The sequence below is a fragment of the Dermochelys coriacea genome, chromosome 7 (genome assembly GCF_009764565.3).
Source record: "Dermochelys coriacea isolate rDerCor1 chromosome 7, rDerCor1.pri.v4, whole genome shotgun sequence".
NCBI classification, from domain to species: Eukaryota; Metazoa; Chordata; order Testudines; family Dermochelyidae; genus Dermochelys; species Dermochelys coriacea.
The window spans coordinates 94,456,182-94,477,538 of record NC_050074.1 but is presented as its reverse complement, the minus strand read 5'-3'; the positions used below and the strand labels follow the sequence as shown (position 1 = coordinate 94,477,538).

At 40.9% G+C, this 21,357-nt stretch overlaps 2 protein-coding genes across 6 annotated transcripts in view; one reads left to right on the top strand and one right to left on the bottom strand.

The window, feature by feature from the left end:
• Positions 1-8,467, bottom strand: part of MYOF (myoferlin) — a 111,487-nt gene extending 103,020 nt beyond the window's left edge. Inside the window, exon 1 of one of the 2 annotated variants that reach the window (XM_038409248.2) lies at positions 8,243-8,467. In XM_038409248.2, the coding sequence (XP_038265176.1) occupies positions 8,243-8,330 (88 nt within the window). In that variant the 5' untranslated portion in view covers positions 8,331-8,467. The remainder of the gene's footprint in view (positions 1-8,242) is intronic. The other variant, XM_038409246.2, reaches the window with a different exon arrangement.
• Positions 8,468-10,363: 1,896 nt separating this feature from the next.
• The window catches only part of CEP55 (centrosomal protein 55), a 35,958-nt gene continuing 24,964 nt past the window's right edge, over positions 10,364-21,357 (top strand). Inside the window, exons 1-3 of one of the 4 annotated variants that reach the window (XM_038409251.2) lie at positions 10,364-10,516; positions 12,813-13,007; positions 14,784-15,068. In XM_038409251.2, the coding sequence (XP_038265179.1) occupies positions 12,825-13,007; positions 14,784-15,068 (468 nt within the window). In that variant the 5' untranslated portion in view covers positions 10,364-10,516; positions 12,813-12,824. The other 3 variants (XM_043518712.1, XM_038409250.2, XM_038409249.2) reach the window with 3 other exon arrangements.

The following is a 21,357-nucleotide window of genomic DNA, read 5'->3' as shown; positions in this document are numbered from 1 at the left end:
GGGCCCCCTCACTGAACCTTCCAGGAATGGAAAGAGATATATACTTGTGGTGCATTCTGCCACCACGTACCTTGAAGCCACAACACTATTTAATATCAAAGCTCAGACTGTAGCTACAGCTTTATTCACCATTTTTAGCAAAGTAGATTTTCCCAGAGAAATCTTGACAGATTGTGGTGCAAACTTGATGTCTTTAGTCTTTAAAAAGTTACATAGAGTTATAATGTGGAGTGAGGCATCTAACAACTGCCCTCTACCATCCAGAAACTAATGGTTTCTAAGATATAATGGGACTTTGAAAGCTATGCTGAAAACGTATGTCACCAGGTGTGAGGATGACTGGGCCATGTTGCTTCCTTATCTGTTATATGTGTACAGATGTTTCCCCTAAGAATCTACTGTCTTTGCCCCCTTTGATCTCCTGCGTGGGAGGCAGGTTGAGGGGAGGTAGATTTGAGGTTCTTGAGAGGGCAATACTGAGGGGACAGGAAAGCCTGTAGGGGAGTATGTCACTCATTTTAAGAATTTACAGGCTATGATTAAATTAATGCAGCAGAACCTTGATAGAAGTCAGGAATCGCAAAAACTTGGTATAACAGGAATACTGAAAAAAGATCATTTGATATTGGTTATTTAGTATTAATGCTAATTTCAGTGAGGACAAACGAAATGTAGGATTGTTGGGAAGGACCTTATGAGGTGATAGAAAGAGTGAATGAGGTCACTTATGAAGTAAGGAAACACTATGGCAGGGGAGCTTTGCAAACTGATGAAAAGCTTACCATGAAAGGGAGATGGCAGTGAATATGATTTGTTGTGTTGATGAAGGAATATTTAATGCTCCTTTGATTGATTTGGTCAGGAAGAGCAAGGACGAAACTCCCCTGAAAAGCATTGAGTTCAGGGAGGGTTTGGATCTAATCCAAAAGCAGGTAAGGCTGGCCCTTCTGAAGCACCACAAACAGGTATTTTCCAACTGGTCAGGTTTAATTGACAGGATTATACATTTCATTGAAATAGCAGGGCCCTGCCCTGCTCCTAACAAGGCATATTGTGCTAAAGGGGAAATGCAGAAGCAGATCCAGGAAGAGGTAGATAGTATACTGGAGATAGGAGTAATTGCTAAAGTCTCTGGGTATCTCCCGTTGTGACAGTACCTAAAAAGGATAAAGCCATGAGATTTTGTGTGGACTTTAGGAAGCTAAACACTATCACCTAACCTGACCCATACCCCACACACCAAATAGAGGACCTACTGGCTCTGTTGGGGAGTGCAAAATTCATAAGCATGACTCATGAGTACTAGCAAATCCCCTTAGATGCTCATGCTCAAGAAAAATAAGCTTTTATAGTGGAATATGGCTTATATGAGTTTAAGGGTATGCCTTCTGGATTAATCAGTGCAGTAGCTACCTTTCAAGGGCTTGTCAATGAGGTGCTGTAGGGGTTACAAACATTTGCCAAGACCTATATAGATGACTTGGCTATTTTCAGTAGTTTCTGGCAAGATGCTTGAATCATAGAGTATCAGGGTTGGAAGGGACCTCAGGAGGTCATCTAGTCGAACCCCCTTCTCAAAGCAGGACCAATCCCCAATTTTTGCCCCAGATTCCTAAATGGCCCCAGATCCCTAAATTGAACTCACAACCCCAGGTTTAGCAGGCCAATGCTCAAAGCTGTCCCTCCCCCTTCACATGGGAATTGTGTTGCAAAGGCTTAAAGAAACCAACCTCACTCTCAAGGTCTCCCAATGCAAAATCAGGACTGCAGAGGTATCCTACCTAGGACACAGGGTGCGCAGTGGTTTTGTTTGCTGTGATCCTTTAAAAGGAGGAAGCGATTAGGAACTTGCCTACCCCACGAATCCAGAAGCAGGTCTAATTCTTTTTTGGTCTGGCCAGCTATTACCAGAGATCTGTGAAGAGGTTTAGTGGCATTGTGGCCCCTGCATAACAGACTTTACAAAAAAGGGGAAACAAGACTGGATGGTATGGACAGAGGCTTGTGAAAAAGGTTTTCAGGACATAAAAGAGGCTTTTTCCAAAGAACCTGTTTTGGCCAGTGCTGATTTCAGCAAATCATTTATACCGTGCACTGATGCTTCTAACATCAGATTAGGTGCAGTCCTAATGCAGAATGGGGATGTGGGGGGGGGGGGAACAAGTAACATCCCATTGCCTTCTTGAGTAAAAAAAACTAATCATACTGAACAGAACTATGCTGTCATTGAGCAGGAATGCTATGCCATCATTTGGGCTACTTGTGGCACCTTAGAGACTAACAAATTTATTTGAGCATAAGCTTTCGTGAAGTGAGCTGTAGCTCACGAAAGCTTATGCTCAAATAAATTTGTTAGTCTCTAAGGTGCCACAAGTACTCCTTTTCTTTTTGCGAATACAGACTAACACGGCTGCTACTCTGAAACCTATCGTTTGGGCTGTAAACCTTGTTTGTGTAATAAAAAAAAAGTCAGATCACACCGCTTTGATGTGGTTGCACTAAGCTAAGGGAACCAATTCTACTTTGTTGCATTCTGGCCATACCGGAATTTGATATGGACATAAAGTGTTCCAAGGGAAAGCAAAATGTAGTGGCTGATACTTTATCAAGAATGGAGTTATTCTGATGCATATTCAGGAGCGTCAGTGACATCCTTTTCTACACCTGTATTGCACTGGGGGTGTGATGCTGGCAGGTCAGTTGCTAGCTTGTGCCAAGGCTTCATGCATTAGCTAAGAACTGATAAACTCATAGCTGGAGACCAGACCAGTTCACATATGTGTTAATGTTGCTCAAAACAGGTGTTATAAGAATGTATTTAATGAAAGCTACTATTGTACCTTGGAAATACTATGTGCAAGGAAGCTTGTCCTATGGACTTGGAGACTGAATGAAAGAAATAAAACAATATAAAACAAAGACGCAGGAATTTGTCTCTCTCTTTTCTATCTGAACTCTCAAAGGGCCAGAGAAACCAAACTGAAGCCAGAGATCCCACAGAGGTAACTCCTTGGTCTGCCCTGAAAAAAACTTCGAATTGAGAAATCATTACAACTCTGTCACTCTTAGGATTTAGATTGCAACTAATTGGTGTATATGTTTCCTTGCTTTAACCTGTCAATAACTCTCTCATTTCATTTTCCTAGTTAATAAACCTTTAAGTTAGTTTATTACAGGATTTGCTACAGGCATCGTCTTTGGTGTGAGATCTAATATACAAATGGATCTGGGGTAAGCGACTAGTCTCTTGGTACTGAAAGCAACCTGAATATTTTGTGATTTTTGGTGTAAGTGATCATTTATTACTAAGTCCAGCTTGCCTGGGCGGCAAGATAGACCAGAGAGTTTAAAGGGATTGTGTGTGAGTTGGTGGTGAGACTGTTATAGTGATCCAGGAGTTCACATTTGTTACTGGCTTGATGAAATCTAATTATAGAACATACCATCAGTTTGGGGTGTCTCCGCTGTTTTTCACAGTCTGCCCCGAGGTAGGCACTCACAGTCGTGAGCCACTCCAAAGAGTATGACAACTACTTCTGGCTATAATTTTCTCATACTCTGTACTGGAAATGGTAATTTATTTTTAGTGTGAACCTTTGTCAATGTTCTTGATAGGTGAGATGTGCATGTTAACCAGAAGAATTTCACTAACTAGATATGAATTTTGTTTAGGATAAGGTACTCCTTCCTTAAAAATTCTAACCATACTGCTATCAATTCATCCAAAGAAGTCAAACTGACTCACATTATTATAATTCATCATTGTTGACTTCAGTGGATGGCACAATAGCAAAAATAGGCATCATACAGTGTTAAAAAACCCTTATCTACCTTTTTTAAAATCATCGGACAGTGGTATCATAAGGGCTAATATGCCACACTTCCTTACCAAAATATACTTTAAAAACCATCATCCCCAACTTTAATACAATTACATGCTCAAAAACTTCATTAAGCCAGAATTAAGGTTGCGCAGTGGTATCTTGTGTCCTTCAGAATGTGGAGAGTGGCTAAACTTTAACCTCTGAAAACCAGTAAATATAATGTTGTTGTGGAGTAATTAAATCGTAACAAAGTCACTTTTATTCCCAGAGTGTCTCCATGGAGATTTACACTGGCATAGCTAAAGTTTTATAATTAGACCATTATAATACTGCAAATTGATTTTCCCATTTAGACAAGCCCTTAGACACAGAAGAGGAGATTAAAAAAAAAAAAAAAAAAAGAGCATCAGCCCAGTATTAGCCCAGTTGGCCCAACAAAACAGAAGTCATAGCTCCAAATAATTTTAAGTCAGAACTGACTGCTACGTGTTAAAAGGAACAGCAAGCCAATAAAATGTCATACTATTGATTATGCATATAAGCAAAAATGTCATCTATTACATCTAAAGGAAGGAAGTTTCAGGGTTTTTTTCTAGTTTACTATCTCTCACATGTAAAAATGTTTTATTGCCTTAACTTTTAGTGTTTAATGACATTTTGGCATGTTCTCACACTTCTTCCTTATCCATTTCAATAATGCTTTCATTTAATACAAAATTATGACAAGCTCAGAATTCTGCTATTACAGCCTCTAACTGTATTGCAGCATTAGTTTACATTTGGGTGTGTAGTTCTCTTTAAAATGATGTGCTGTTCCTTATGTAAATAAAAAACAAAGGTCAAACTCACAGGGCTTAGAATAAAAGTTCTTGGTGGGGGGAAAGAAAAACTAGTGCAGATAAAGTCTATCACTATAAGGTTTTGTGCATATTTTATGATAACATTTACTTAATATGGCAGTGTATGTTAATTATGCCAGCTATACATTACTATGTAAATACTAATGAGCTCTATTCAAGGTGCAGGTAAAATTGTATTTTTAATACCTGATACACACATCAGAAGCTAATGAAAATAAACTAAAGCTATGATCCTGCAAATGCTTATGAATGTGAGAAATTTTCTCATGTGAATAGTCACAGAGAGTTTGCTTATCTGTAAAGATACTCGTGTATAAATGTTTGCAGGACCAGGGTCTAAACTAATAAATCTTTCATAACTAAGATTAGGTCTAAGGGCCTAATCCAGGTACTGAGCACACACAACTCCCACTGAAGTTTTAACATATTCTAAACCATATACTGAAATCAATAGAAGTTACCTGTGCTTGATGCTTCTTAGGACCAGTCCATCAGTTTTAAATGACTAATTTAATTTAGAAAATATTGTCGATTGAATGTGAAATACCATAATGAGTCTATCATAAAATTACATTTTACAATACAATGTTGGCCTCAGTCATGTCAATAGGAGTACTCAGGTGCACAGAGTTAAGCATGAGCACAAGTACACTTGGTCCCCAATCCCACAAGAAAAAAAAATCCTGTAAGATGGGCCTAAGTGTTGCTGACAGTTTATTTTGTTGGTTTTTGGTTTGTTTTATTTTGGAATATAATCTCCAAATTGTATTCTATGTGCGGGGTCTGGAACAAATTTAGTAGACTAAAGATGTTACCACTCTGTTGGCATACACCTTGCTAACAATAACATTGATTTAGATTATGGAACATGCTGGCAAAAAATGGTCTCCATACGAAATACCCTATAAATGTAAGCAACCAGTCAGCACACTCCAGACATGTCACGCTGCATCCTTGCCACTGGATAGTCAAACTGTGAACTAGCCGAGCACTCCTCACCACTAGATTCTCCTCCACAGTTGACAAGATCCTGCTGTTTTCTGGCTCCTTGCACTACTCTGGCCAGAATGCAAAAAAAAAAAAAAAAAAAAAAAAAAAAGAGAATCTGGCCCATAATATATAATGCAGGTAAGTAAAAATAAATGCAGTATAAAATAAGAAATTATATATTCTCCTAAAAAAATTAATCAGGGTGAACTTGTACTAAAGAAAATGGTAGATGATGACTGTGAGCATCAGTTTACAGTTTTTACATGCAACTCACATGTATAAACTGCTCCTTGAATGTCTGTCACTGGTGTTCCATTTCCCATGCTGCCCAGGCACCAGTCAGAAAAACTGCAGGACTGAGAAGCAAATCTAACACTGCAGTATGGAAGCAGCAGAAGTAGAGCTCTTACTCAATGGAGTAAGATAACTTGCATTGCATTGCATTTCAATCTCTTTGGTCACTCGATTACACACCTAAAAGTGGCAATTCTTCAACAAAAAAACTTCAAAAACAGACTCCAATGAGAGACTGCTGAATTGGAATTAATTTGCAAACTGGATACAATTAATTTAGGCTTGAATAAAGACTGGGAGTGGATGAGTCACAAAGTAAAAGCACACGGTCACAAAATACTTTTACACAAAGTAAAACTATCCCCCCCCACCCCCCGGTTCCTCAGACGTTCTTGTCAACTGCTGGAAATGGCCCACCTTGATTACCACTACAAAAGGTCCCCCTTCTGTCCCGCCAGCTCTCCTGCTGGTAACGGCTCACCTTACCTCATCACCCTTGTCAGAGATTTCAGAGTAGCAGCCGTGTTAGTCTGTATTCGCAAAAAGAAAAGGAGTACTTGTGGCACCTTAGAGACCAACAAATGTATTTGAGCATAAGCTTTCGTGAGCTACAGCTAGTGTATATGGTAACACCCATTGTTTCATGTTCTCTGTGTATATAAAATCTCCCCACTGTATTTTCCACTGCATGCATCTGATGATGTGAGCTGTAGCTCACAAAAGCTTATGCTCAAATAAATTTGTTAGTCTCTAAGGTACCACAAGTCCTCCTTTTCTTTTTGCGGATACAGACTAACACGGCTGCTACTCTGAACTTGCATTGGTAATAGTGTGTACTCAGGAAGGAGGAATAGACTTGGTCATGAAAAGTAGCACCAAATCAGGGAAGCACAGAGATCAAAGGATACCAGAACCAATCAGCAAGGGGCAAAAAGGGGAGAAGGGACACAAAACTACTGCGAGATGAAAAAATAGGGACTGAGGGAACAGAGACAATATAGGAAGAAGAATCATAGAATATCAGGGTTGGAAGGGACCCCAGAAGGTCATCTAGTCCAACCCCCAAACAAGAAACAACTAAGGAGGAAAGCAAAGGGAGGAGGCAAAGCGAAAACAGTGAGAAAATCTACCTTGCTAGAACAGCACTTGTGAGTTCCACACAGAAAGACTTGATTCAGGTATTAGGAAGTACAGAGGCTTTGGGGGAAAAGCTTAATCACTTTAACAAACCTGAAAACCTAAGACAAAGGGGAAAAGGGTGCACATCTTTTTGACAATAAAATGCTTCCAGATTGCAACAATTTTTTCAGATATTCTCAGCAGATAGACCACCCTTCCCCATGACACTGTAACCACCCTTTTGGGTTCACCCTGCTGAGATACCAAATCTCAGCAACTGTTTTTATCCTCTGAAAATTTTGTTTCCAGTTCAGCTTATATTCAAGCAATAATACTCTCAAGAGTAAATTTAACTGTTGGCCACAGTTGTTTGACGGATTGCACGATACAAGATTATCTGGGTCCTCCACCTTGAAGGTGACAACACTAAACTTGTAGCTGAACCCCTTTTGGTATTGGAGGAAGAAGAAGCCATAGAAACTTTAATCAGTTACAAAACTTATATCAAAATTAAATTAACATTCAATCTTGCATATAAATGTTAGTTAATAAGTGTTTTCTCTTTCTCTCTTAAGCAACAAGTAGGCAACTCTGAAACTGGTATGATATGGAAAGTTAGGAGGTTTAATAATAATATTAAAAGAAATGCTAAAAATACTTTAGTAAAATAATTACAATAAAAGAGAACTGCTGCAGAAGCAAAATTGGTACTGAGCAGGAGCTGCTGTGCCAAATCCAAAAGAAACTAAAGATGCAAGATTTTCAGCATGAACATCACAGGTTAAGGTGCTGGATTGTAACTCAAAGTCGCACAATTTAGACTTTAATTAATACTACCACTAAAAATAGATTTATAAGTAAAAAGCAGAGGACTAAACCCTTACAGGAGCTTGGAAACTGAGTCTTGGGAAAGCAGTCCCAAAGGTCAAGAAAAAGAAAATCACACCCACAAACATACTCCACCCGTATCACGCCCTGTGCCGATAACTTCAGTCTTTCTAAAAAGCGTCTTTGCTAACATTATGGTGAGATTCAATTTTGTGTAACTTCAGTATTTCATAATTTTAAAATATCAATATAGAACACTTTGTCCTCAAATCTACAAAAAATATGCAAACAGAAATCTGATTGAGTACATTTGTTAGTTTTCCTTACCTTTAAAAATAACAGAAACAATAGGATCCGGTTTTCCAAATTTAGTTTTAGGGATATTGGTAGCAGATTCCACAATCACCCGAAGCATTGTTTCAAAACTTGTGTTAAACCACTGCTGTCAGAAAAGGAACTTAAGAAAGTCTGTTCTTCAGACGCCCTGTGTCCTCCTCCAGACTGCAAAGCTAGGAGGAGGCGGCAGCAAGGAAAATTTGCTTACAGTGAAAAAGGGCTGATGGGTGGAACTATGACAGGCTAGTTACTAAAGGCTACAAAAAAAAAAAAAAACCTACCTGTAAACTGACACCATAATTCCTGTGCAAAGCAAGCACCATCCTGTGAAGTCTGGTCATGTGAAAAATGTAGAATGTAAACAGTATATAAAAAAAAGCCTGAGTGTATGAACCTCATATAAGTGATTAGGGAAAGAGGAGTACATAGCTGGCAAAAATTAAACACAACCCTAGTAGTCAGACACACCACAGTTCCCTCTTTTAACTATACTTCTGAATATACCATGTCATTGAACTTTATAACGGTCTACACTTTTCTCATCTTTGCTTTCAATGTGACATGTTTTAATATATTTTCCATGTTTCTTTCCTATTTTGTAAATCCACAGAATATCTACTCTTCAAAGCAGTTTAAGTACTCCTCATTCTGTAGGGCTCAGGAACAATGTTTTTAATAAACCTCTCCTGTACTGTGTAGGTACTATGCATTCTGCATTTAAGAATTGCACTGTTATATGAACACAAGCCCCTCTAGGAGCAATAATAAAAAAGAAATTTGTAATATGGTGTCTGAAGAAAAATCTGAAAGTTTTTAACCCTAAAAGGAGAGAAGACCTTGTCTATTGCTCAGTGACCTATAAACGATTGCTCTTAACCAGAGAAAACTAGGGAGAGGAATCCACTGAAATGAAACCAGTCAGAACTGGTGAATCAGAAGAACAAAGAATTGGCTATACCAGTTCAAACCATTAGTCTTTTTAGTCCTGTTTCCTGTCTGATGTTTCAGAAGAAAACAAACCAAAGCAAAACCACACAATATATCTATTTGTACAATAAACGTACATGGAGATAAATTTTATCCTTACCTCTTCAAATATCACATTATGCCCTGGAACCTCGACCGTATTATTTTTAGCTTGTATTAACTGCAAATATTATTGATGGTCATTAAATTCTCCAAGCCATCATATTGTACTTGCTGACCTTTAGATGTAGTTAATTCTGTATATTAACTATACGTTGCATGAAGTAGTATTTTATTTCATTTGGTCTACATGAACTGGCCATTCATCACATTACCTCTTGTAATTGCATTATGGGACAGGCTAACAAGGAGAGTGGCTGTTCATTTCCTTAGTCTCTTGGCCCACTTGGTTACTATCTGGTGGAAGCTGAGAAAAACAATCAAGAGCATAGACAAATTTAATATTATCCATGTGAAACATACTGAGATTTCTTATGTAACTGTCTGGAATGCAAGATCAAGGGGATTTAAACTGGAGCATTCTAATCCAGAGTAGACCAGCAGCAGAGCTCCAAGAATCAATGAAAGTGACCCTTTTTCCTAACTGGTCTTAATTTACAGGATAAATATAAGATCTCTGACAGGATGAAATACCTCTGCTTCTGAAGATTGAAGCTAAAACTTCCCATGACAAAATCATAGCAGTAACTATAAACAAATTTTAAAAGCATGCAGTAAGAGTAGTGTGTGTAGCATACCTAAGCACAAAAAATCACCTTAGCATCTGGGCACTTTCCAGACTTGGCAGTTGTAAAACCCTCAGGGAGCAAATAGGATAATATGTTTTTGTTATTCACACGGGGCACCCTGGAGCTGCCACAGGGAGATTACTCCCTTCCCTGCCTCCCCCGCTCCCTTCCCTCTCGCCTCCCCCAGCCCCCTCCCCCCCTTCGTTCCCCAGCCCCTTCCTCCCCTCTCTGGACTGCTCCCCTTTATCCCATTCTTCCTTCCAGCCCTTCCGTGTTCTCCCCAGTTCTCCTTCCGCCTCAGTCCCTTGCTTCCCTGCCGCCTCCTCTCCTCAGCCTCGCCCACCCTGCTGTTCCGCCTACCCCAAGTCCCCTCCCCTCAACACCGTCCTCCGTACCGCCTGACCCTTTCGGGACCCCGTAGCTCGCTTCCGGTAGTGAGGTTCCTGAGCGGAAATGACGTTGACGGAGCCGCGGGATTCAAACCCCCGGAAGCGGAGGTGTGGTTGAGTGGAACGGCCGCAATAGGGGTGTCGTTGCCGCCGCCGCCGCCGCGGTGAGTGGGGGTGTCCTGACGCTACTGTCGGGATGGTACTGGCGCGGGCCTGCACGTAGTGGTCTGAGCCCGGAGCTCCCCCGGCGCGGCCCCGCGTTGCTGCCGGTCGACTTGCAGCGAGCCGCTGCTCCCGGTGGAGGGGCGGGCGGCTTCCCCGTGTTCCGCCGGCCCCGAGCTTCCGTGGAGGTAAAGCCCCGAGCCCCTGGGTATGGACCTGTGGCTAGGGACGGCCTTGCCCGTTGCTCCTGGAGCAAACCTAACGCCCCCCGGCCAGGCTCGCCGCGGCCGCCCTAGGCCTCACGCGCAGCGGCTCCGGTCTCGCTCTCCTGGGGCGACAACTGCGCATCGGAGGTGGCAAGCGCTGGAGCTGGGCACAGCGCAGCCCCAGACAGACTGGCGCAGGGGTACCTCTTGAGGAGCTGGGGAAGCCTGCCGCGGAGGGGGAAATTGCGAGTGTATCTAGACATCAGATGCGCCCACATTAAGATCTTAGCCTTTATTCAGCAGTGCGTCTTGAAGCTGACACCGGTGAAGTGGTGTAGGCAGCTCCTTTGATCATGGGTTAATTGACAAGGTAGTAAAGCATTGTAGCTGTGCTGGTCCCAGGGTATTGGAGAGACAAGGTTGGTTCAATAAAAGATATTCGACCAACTTCTGTTTTCCAAAGAGCGAAGCTCAAAAGCTTGTCTCGCCAACAGAAGTTGGTTAAATAAAAGCTATTATCTCACCCGCCTTGTATGTCTAAGGTAGTAAAAATACCTGTGTCCTAAATGCCAGGGCTTTCCTTATTGATACTACTGATCCAAGTGTATCCTTGTAAAACAGACAAATCATCTTGTAGACAAGGCACTACAAGCTGAAAACAGAGAAACTATGAAGCTTCTGACCAATCTAGAGACAAGACCCTGATAGGAATTGTAGCTCCTTTCCAGCAGCTAGGGATGTGGATTGACCTCTTCACCGGGAGATTGCTGGGGTGCCCCTCATTCTTTTGTAATTTCTGGTTAATAGATTGTCTTCCAGTTAGTAAGATCTTTGGTAAATGTTCAAGTCCAGAGGTAGAAGTAACTGAAGATGAATGTGCCTATCGTTTTGCTCTTAAGGTACAGGGTTTGAAAAATGTATCAGAAACATTCTGACAAAACACCTTTTCAGTGGAATTTGCTGCTTAGTCAAAAAGTGAAATGTTCCATGAGTTCTGTTGGAAGTGGCACTCCGTTCTCTTTCACAGAGAACTTTGGAATGCTTCGTTTTCCATCAGCATCAGAACAAAACCAGCTTTCCAAATAGAAAAACCCAGTCCGTTAAATGGAATTACCTTTTTGTGCCCTGTTCTAGTAGCTATGAAAGATAAAGGTCTGGTTCCATCAGTTAGCTCCAGGGACAACTTCCTGATGAGAAGAAGCCTCTGCTGCTCTTACCTATAGATAATGGGCCTGCTGGTATTTCAGAATGCTTTTCCCTGATACTTATCTTTTGGGATTTGTCTCTGATTTACTCTTAAACTTGAAGCACCACCTCTGTCTAATCCCTGGAAGGAACTTTTTATCTGTCCGCTCCACTCTTGGCTCCTTTGAGTAGGGAGGATCTCTGCTACTCCAAAACCCATCAGATTGGGTAAGGGATAAGTAGCCTCTGCTCCTGAGGTTAGTTTTCCAAAGCAATAGTGCGGAGTACTGGAGCTATTCTCATTAGCAGTATTATTTTTGTATTACTGTAGCACCTAGGAGACCAAGACCCCATTGTGCTAGGTGCTGTACAGACACAGAACAAAAGGATAGTCTCTGCCATAGCTTTACTTCACTTCTCACTCATGTCACATTTGCAAGGTTACTTCTACAGCCATAAGGACTAAAAAACTTAATAATTAAATGAAAGCTTAATTTGCAGAAGCTGGTGTTTTGGTTCCTCTCTCACTAGGAATGTGTGCGTGTGTGTGTTCGAGCCCTGCCATCAATGATAACCCATATTAAAAATAGCTTATATTAAAAATGCTTTGCAATTCTATAGTACCTTGTATCTGGGAACCTCTACTGAGAATAATGCTGAGACACTGCACAATCATTTGTGAGGGAGGTAATGGGGAAACCTATTTTGCAAATAGGGAAACTGGTTAATTCAGTCTGTGCTGTGCAGGAATAGAACACAATCTGACTTAGTTGTGGATTTTATCCATTAGGTCATGCTTTATCAAACTTGGATAAAGACATATTTTTGCTAGGTCTCTGGAATCTTTAATATTTAACACAGAAAGGGACTGTTGTATACATGATTCTTTTGTTTGTTTTCACAGAACGCTTGGAGGATGACATCAAAGGCCACCAAAGATATAATTTCTGGCAAGTGGGGATTCAAGTCTAGTAACGCCAAATCCGAGACTGAGTTGGAGAAGTATAAAAGGGAGAATGCAGCCCTCAAAAAGTCAATGGAGGAAATTATTAAAGGGAAAAGCAAAATGACAGATACAGAAAGGAATAGACTTTTAGAGGTAATGTGCGCATTTTGACTTTCAGGCTTGTTTCTATGGTGCCATAATTGCATAAGATAGCATTTCTCAACAAACGACTATTCCCCTTGTAACTTTAAAAAAATCAGATTTTTAAAATGTAGTGTCCTTATATGGTGCACCCATTTTTAAGTATTTGTCATTTGTGCCTGCACTAATAAATTCCGGGTTATTTTACAAAGTGGTTAAATACAGAGGCCTGGGACCAAAGGCCTCAATTAACAGCCAGTAAGACATGTCCTGTAATGTCTTAATGCTGTTTCAGTATTCTAAAAATGCCAGTAATTGGAGTATTGCCTGCAGAGATCCTTATTTTGAATTATAGAAGCACCCTTGGTGAATGAGATGAGAACTCGCTGGATAGCATGTCCATGCACCTGGTCTGTATTCTTGTGCTCCCATTCACACTCACCTAAGGGGTTGCAGCCTCAACCACCATAAAATGTCTTTATGCCACCATAGGCAGAGAGCAGGAATTTGGGGATGTCAGTTGCTGCCCTGATGTTCTATTTCAGTTTTATTAACTAGCTTAAATAGCTGTGCATAGCAAAAATAGTACTTAAACTAAGTTTTTGTCTGTCTTGCCTTTTAGTCTTGTGGCTCCATTGAGCCTTTCCCTGCTCCACTCAAGACTTCTTTGCTAACTTGAACTAGAAGAAACAGTCCACCAGCTGCAAGCTGTCCCTCTCCTGCAATGGCACCATGTCTCTGACTGAAATATAATGGGTGTCCTTTTTGTTGTGAAAGAACACAATCCCAATAGGTGCTCTGTGTGTGATCTTCACAAGTTTCACTCTTTTTGAGTGAGCTGCATTAAATTCCATCTCCTGGACGCTCTCTCCACTTCTTCTGCTTCAGTCCTCCAGTGGCTTCATAGTTTCCAAGGATCTGGGCTTGAACCTGTGCCTCTAGTGGACAGAAACCTGTACAAAAGTGAAATGATGTACATGTACATATTAGAGGACAGGGTAGAACCCATCACAGTGCTGTTCTAATATTTAATGTCAGTCATCAGTAATTGAAGATACAGTCGAGTGAAGAACAGTTTAAAGCTGAAAGACCAGATTGTGTAGAGACAGGATTTAATGGTCATACTGTCAGCTGTTCTTCACTTGTATCACTTACATTTTGGGGGGTTTTTTTCATGGTACTACTTGTTTTTGTGTTGGGGTTTTGGCAAGCTAAATTGCCACATGAAAAGGCTCTACTTACGATCCTCTAGTGGAATTTAAACATAAAAGGAGCTTCTCAGTCTCTCAAGCTACTGGATACAGTAAGCAGTGATAAGAAATGTGCCAAAGAAAAATGCTTCATCCCCAAAGACTCCTGCAGTTCTTATGGTATACATGTTTCCAAATTTATATAAATCTGGAAGAATACTTTTTTCAACTTGAACGGCAGGAGTATAGGTACCTACCAAGCTAATGAGATTTTTGTTGCTTATGTCATTTCCATGGTTACATCCACCGTAGACTCAATTAGTATGTGGGTGTTCGCATTCTATAATTATATTCTAGCTTGTCTTGAGTGGTAACACTAATATTTTTGAGACTCAAATTATTGCATATGTGATAAATGTTTCAGGTAACCTCTATAGCATTCTCTAGTTAGAGTAAAACAAATATTCTCAACTGACTAAAAGTGGGTCTTTCAACATTCAGAAGTGAGTATCAGTTTGGACTCTGGTGGACTTTCCATCACATTTCTGTGCAGTGATTTTTATTGGCTTATCTATGCTCTTGTTTTTGCTCCATGCAGAAAATACTTGCCCTTGAAACTGAAAAGGAAAAATATATCTGTCGACTTGGGGAGAAGGAAAAAGAAATCCAAAGCCTAAAAGATAAGCTTAAAACCAGAAATAAAAGTAGTGATGTCACTTCACTACTTGGTCAACTTGAAGAGAAAACAAAGGAAGCAGAGAGGAGAGAACAACTACTTAACTCCCTGTCAGAAGAGATGGACCGTTTGAAGCATAATTTATCTACAGTTACTGCAAGATGCTCTGAACTCGAAAACCGCGCCAGCAGCTTCCAATTGTCCCAGGTACATGTTGAATAAATGCTCTAATCATTTATAAGCTTACTTTAGAATTCTTTTTTTTGTTAAGCACTGAAATCCATTCTGCAGTAAGATGCACTGATATACTACTTCCCTTTTTCTAAAAGGTCTTATGACAGTACTACAGCGCAAGATATAAAGAGAGACAGTGGCCAGTTCGAACACTGTATCTAGCAGTAAATGGAGTAATCCAGCTAGTTACTGTCTGAGGGATTCTCCCCTTTCAAGCAGTTCTTCATGCTGCCATGGCAGCTTAGAAAGGTCCCTAAAAGCCCCAAATGGATTGTTCCCCAGCACTGGCTTTGAGCAAGGCAGCCTAAGCTGGCCTGCGAGATCCTTGCCACAAGCTCTGGTGCAGAATGTGTGGCTGAAGACATCAGAGAGAGTGAGGGGCTGTGGCTGTCGTGGATGCTGCAACTGCCAGTGCTGAAATTCATAGGGCAGTCAGGGGGGACTGTCATAATTGAGACGTGGATCAGGGTGTGTTTGAGCATGCTGGAATCCCAGTGCCAGAGAGGTGACGGTCACCTTGGCTCCCGTCTCACTGAGCTTCTGTGATTTGGGAGAGTAACATAGTAAAATCTCATTCAGTAGGCAAGTTAGTGCTAGAAAGGTAAGGGAGGAGTAATTAGATTTGTAAAAATCTACAGAATCATACATTGTGATGTCCCCCTCTGCAACACTGGCCAGGAGGACTTGCTGTCATCCTTCCCAGCTCCTCTGGTTGATGGAAATATTGATAACACAGTGCTGTCAGAAATGGGTCGAATTAGGGTTTTTGAATGATACCCTTCCCCCATGAGTACAATGGTACCAAATGTGACAACCCTAGAATAATTATATAGCTATCATTTGCCAATATATACAATTTATTTATTTGAGAGAGATGTTTAAAAATAAATTTTTTTTTTGGTAATCTTAGGGAAGCTGTCCTTGACATGCAGGCCTGAAAACATTCATTCATTCGATGATTTTGAAGCGCATGGTACTTCATACGTAACTGGTGTGATGAGGCCATCCTTCAAGACCTAGCCATGCCCAATAAGGGACAGTAGTTTTGGTTGTGTTTGATCATCCCTGAGCCTTTCCATTGCTTGATGATTTGGCCTCTTGCTAAACGGTATAAATGCAACCTTTGTCAGTGGCAATTTTTCTGTTTATCTGCTTCTTGGAAAATGTCCACTCATGTAGGTCTGCAAATGTTGTAATGTTTTCAGATGGTAAGCTCAGCATATGACCGCCTCCAGTGCATTTATGACTTCACCAGTATCTGTCTCATCTTTTCAAGCACCTGCCCACGGGTCTCGAACTGGTTCTCCTGCCGCAGAGACTGGCCTGAGCCCCAGCCCTGCCAGCCAGCCAGACCGAGCAACCCCAGCTCAAATTGCTGCATGGTGCAAATTCCAATTAACAGTCCTGACAGATCACTTTAAAAAGTTTCAAACAATCAACCAACTTCATATATTGCCATGTGATCCCAAAAGTTGGCTTTGTTGCTGATTCAACCTCATCAAATTGCTTCATCCATTCTGTGATATTGCAGCTCTCTATTGTGCACAGAGTAGAATGTACACGGATGTGTGTAATTTGTATCGCATGTCCTCTACCCTTTGGGAAATGACTTCAAACCGTTTAATATGCTTTTCAAAAAAGACATCAATTATGTTATGTACTGTAACTATGTGCATACCGTTTGCAGATGGATTCCAGTAATTTTGACTGGATCGTGACATCTTAACCATCTTAACCAGCCTCATAACTCTTTATAACAAAGTTGATAATCAATACCACTGAACTGCTTCTTTTTTTGCCGATGATGGCAAATCAGCCTGAAGCTCCCCTTCCATTTACAGTAATCTGTAACATGGGGAAAAAAAAAAATCAGGTATGTTCTGAGCGTTAACAGATAAAACAGTACTATCAGTCAAGGGCTACGATTTAAGTTTGTGGGGGCTGCTTGTTGACATGCCTCTGTTAAAGTATAATTAAACTTTTTTTTTTTTAAGACACTTCCTCGAATCTATACCTACATAATTATTCTAGGTTTGTCATGTTTGGTACCATTGTATTTGTGGGAGAAAGGGCTTTTGAATGATGCCCAACTTGACCCATTTCCAATGACATTGTATTGTCAAAATTTCCACAAACCTGGAGAAGCTGGGTGCTGGGGAAAGGGGCAGGTGGTTTGGCAAGTCGTGCACCCCAACCCCATGCCACTGAGGGTAAAATGATTCTATAGATTTTTACAAATCAAATTATACCTTCTTTATCTTTCTATTATTAATTTGCTGACGGAATTATACATGCTCCCAAGCTGTTAGAGGGGCAGCACAATCTCACGCTATCTTTTAAAGAAATGCTAATTTAAATCCCAACCTGACCTCGCTGTGGTCACAAAAACAAGCATCTTTAAGCTCTTTGGTCTTACAAATTCTTATGTACTGCTCATGCAATTCTGAGAACTGGCCACCTGTGACATCTGATGTAAACCTCACAAACCGTACATGAATGTTCTGTGCTAACAGAAGACAACAGGCCAGTCCTCTTCAATCTGCATGGTGGGGTAGCATAGCAAATGTACTATGCATTGCTGTAGCATCCAGCTATTTCTGAAGAACAAAACTACTACTTATAGTGAACATAGCTGAATGATTAAATGAGGTTAGCTAAACAGCTGCATCTAATTAATCTAAAGAACAATTTCCAAAGGACCAAACTAGAAATCAATTTTTTTTTTCCAGAGATGAAGTGCTCTAAGATCTTTGACTTCCTATTCTTAGGGAGGGGAAAATGAATCCCACCTTTTCTAAGTGTAAACCACTTGTAGCTCAGGTATAGGATCTGAAAATGTTTTATCTGCTTGCTTTCTGTGCTGCCATCACCTCCCCTGTGCTTTTACAAGTGACTACAGTACTGTAAGAACTACTAGGGCTTAAACATCCATGCTTTATACTTGCAACACTCTAACAGTTCAATCCATTGGTAAAAATATATTTGAGATGAAGGTGGTGGGAAGAGGAGGAAAATGTGGTAACTATATCTTAAGGTCCTACGTCCTTTGACTTGCCAAGACAAGAAATGCTTAAGCAGATTCAATAACAATCCCTCTCTGAATCCAAGGCCCTCTCTCACTTCAAAACTCTGTTCACCCTTCCCAGGAGACATAAGTCCTCTCCTAAACCAATTGTTCATAAAACTAGCTATTGCTCCTTCTCTCTTGTACTATTGTCACTCCACCAGGGTTGTGAAAGAAGTCTAGACCTTCCACAATCAATCATTGACTCTGAGCTTCACAAACACAAGCTGCAACTTTCTATCTCAGTCTACCCTCTTCTAGTCAACTCTCTGAGGTTCACTTTGTTTTTCAAATTATTCACTCCTTCCTATGTAACTTGTAGGGATAAGTGGTCCATTTTCCCCCTCTTCCAAGCAAAGCCCCACTCTAATGAAAATCTAACCTTGGCACAAGGGAGATAATGTCCAAGTCTTCCTCCCATCCTGCAGTGTTCACTCCAATGCGGGGCATGCAATCCGCACTTCTGATGAAGCCTCTTAAAGTAACTCCCCTTCTCTCCTCCCCAGCAACACTTAGGGCATGGTTACACTTGCAAACGTAGAGCGCTTTGAGTTAAACCAGCCTTTGTAGAGTGCAGTAGGGAAAGCGCTGCAATCTGTCCACACTGACAGCTTTAAGCGCACTGGTGTGGCCATGTTTGCGGCACTTGCAGTGGCATTGGGAGCGGTGCATTATGGGCAGCTATCCCAGTATGCAAGTGACTGCAACGTGCTTTTCAAATGGGGGGGGTGGGTGGAGTGTGACAGGCAGTGTATTGTGTGTATGTGGGGGAGAAAGTGGGTTTTGGGGGGGCTGAGAGCATGTCAGCATGCTGTCTTGTAAGTTCAGACAGCAGCAGACATCCCCCCCCCCGCCCACACACACACAGCATTCCACACTAATGGTTGCTTTGTCTTGGAGCAGATAAGCAACTGGCTGTCAGAAATGGAGCTTTCAAAGGGCATATCTGCATTCCAGCAGCAATTCAAAAACAATGACGAGTGGCCACTTGACTTAAGGAGATTGTGGGACATTTCCGGAGGCTGATCAGAGTGCAGTAATGCAACACCTCATTCACACTGATGCTCGGGCGTTTCAGCCAAGACGCGCAAGCGTTAATCTTCTCGCCGAGGTGGAGTACCAGGAGCACTCTAGTCGTGGAGTTGGAGTGCTCTACGTGCCTTGCCAGCGTGGACAGGTAGTGAGCTAGGACGTCCAGGGCTGCTTTAATGCGCTCTAACTCGCAAGTGTAGCCAAGCTCTGAATTCTTCTTTTCAAGCCTCGCTTCATGTATTAATACTTAACATTATTTCTTTTCTTCCCAACTTTAGCCATACTCCCTTCACAAACCAACAAAAACTGATCCTTCAATTCCAGTAAAACAGTGTGCTTCTGGGTCCCTGGGGGACTTCTTAAAGGTACCCCCTTCCCCAGGTCAGAGTTATGGTGACATGGCAGTCATCTCTCACGTGGATTTGGGAGATTTAACTCTTGTCTCCACCTTGAAGAATGGGATTTTTGTGTTAATGCATCCACATTCAGTTTGAAAATGGGGTCCAGGTTGTGATTGATGCTCTGTATTAGGCCTAGTAATTACCTTTGAAAATCTTATCCTGTTGCCTGATTTAGGGTGTTAATATTAATTTGGATAATATGGGTTTTAGGCTTGCCAATTTGTTTGATCAGAAGATAAAATTTTTATCCCAAATCAGGCTCCACAGAATTTACAAAGGACCCTTGGGGGTATGACAGGAAGCTCACCCTGAGACAGATATAGATAGCCTTAAAGACTTTTTATTAAAATAAATGAAGTAGTAATTAAATGGTAAAATAGTCAGTTACAATTGTATTACTGCTATTTAAAAGATACATATTGTATTATGGTAATATATGCTACAAAGCTTTGGTTAATATACTCACATCCTTCCTTGATAACCTTGTAGTGAGAGACACAGGACCAGCCTTGCCTCTAACAGTTCAGGTTTCTCAATTTTTGAGTGAGAGGTGCGGCACTTAGAAAAAGCTAGAGCTAAGAGCTATCGAAGCTAACTTAGAGTTACTTAATTAACTTAAACTTAAAATTAAAACCTAGTAAAACTAAGAACAAAAGCTTAGGGAAACCAAGTTTAGTCCCCTTGGAATTTAGAAAGCTTAAGAAAAACAAGTACAGCCTACTAATAGTAGTCGTTGTCGTAGATAGATTTCTTTAGCAAGGTGGGTCACCTCTTTTATAGGGCACAAGTGGCTGAAATTCTTCCTCCTATGCCCAAACTTCATTCCTCACACATTAAAAATGTTAGGGTACACTTACTCCATAGGCTAGTATGTATGTATTGATGACATGTACATACATATTAATGACATTAGATCATTCACACTTGTTGTTGTTGTTTTTGTTCTCCGGTTCTCCTTGTGGTGTACCTGTTAAGATTGTGGGTACAGACTTGGAAATCCCCTATGCCATTTTACCATTATCTGTCTGTGTAGGTGAAAGGTCTCAGACGTGTGGGTTTTAACTTGCTATCTGGGTGAAAGGTCCCAGATGTAGATATGCTAACTTTGCCTTAGCTCAACATACAGCCTGTACAGATATAGCCTGTAGGTCCCTTGCATTTAATATAAATCTATAAACCTATTACACACATACATACAAGCAAACAGGTTACTCCTATAGGCTACAATGCTAAGGGCCAGTTCTTTCTCCTTCCCTTTAGAGTTGTGGATAGCAGGATGCAATGGTGAGTTGCTTATTACTTTTAGAATCGTTAATAACTATAGTGTGTCCAGATACAAGGACATGCTTTTTATAAAGGCATTTATTTTCATTTCTGTTAGTTCTGCACTTTCTGAAAAGCATGGATACAAAGTAAGAGGGGTGCATGTACACTGAGTTGGCAAAACTTCGCTATAAACATTGTCAGCGTGCTCTTTCTGAGTCTTGGTGGGAATGGGGATAGAAAGTTCCCCTTCTCCCCAACTCTTGTTCAATAGATGGCACTGATCCCCTAAATTTGCATGGTTTTAGCTGAATAACTTCTAGTAACTTGGCTTGTGCCAGATCCTTAAGTAAGAAAAGACAAATATGAATCCCAACTCTTGATTTCAAAGAAGGAAGCTTTGTTCTGAATAATACGCTATCATAAATATCCTGTCTTTCTGATGCAGTACCACTCTGAATTTGCTCCTGAACTTAGTGTGGGCTCCCTAATATTATAAAGC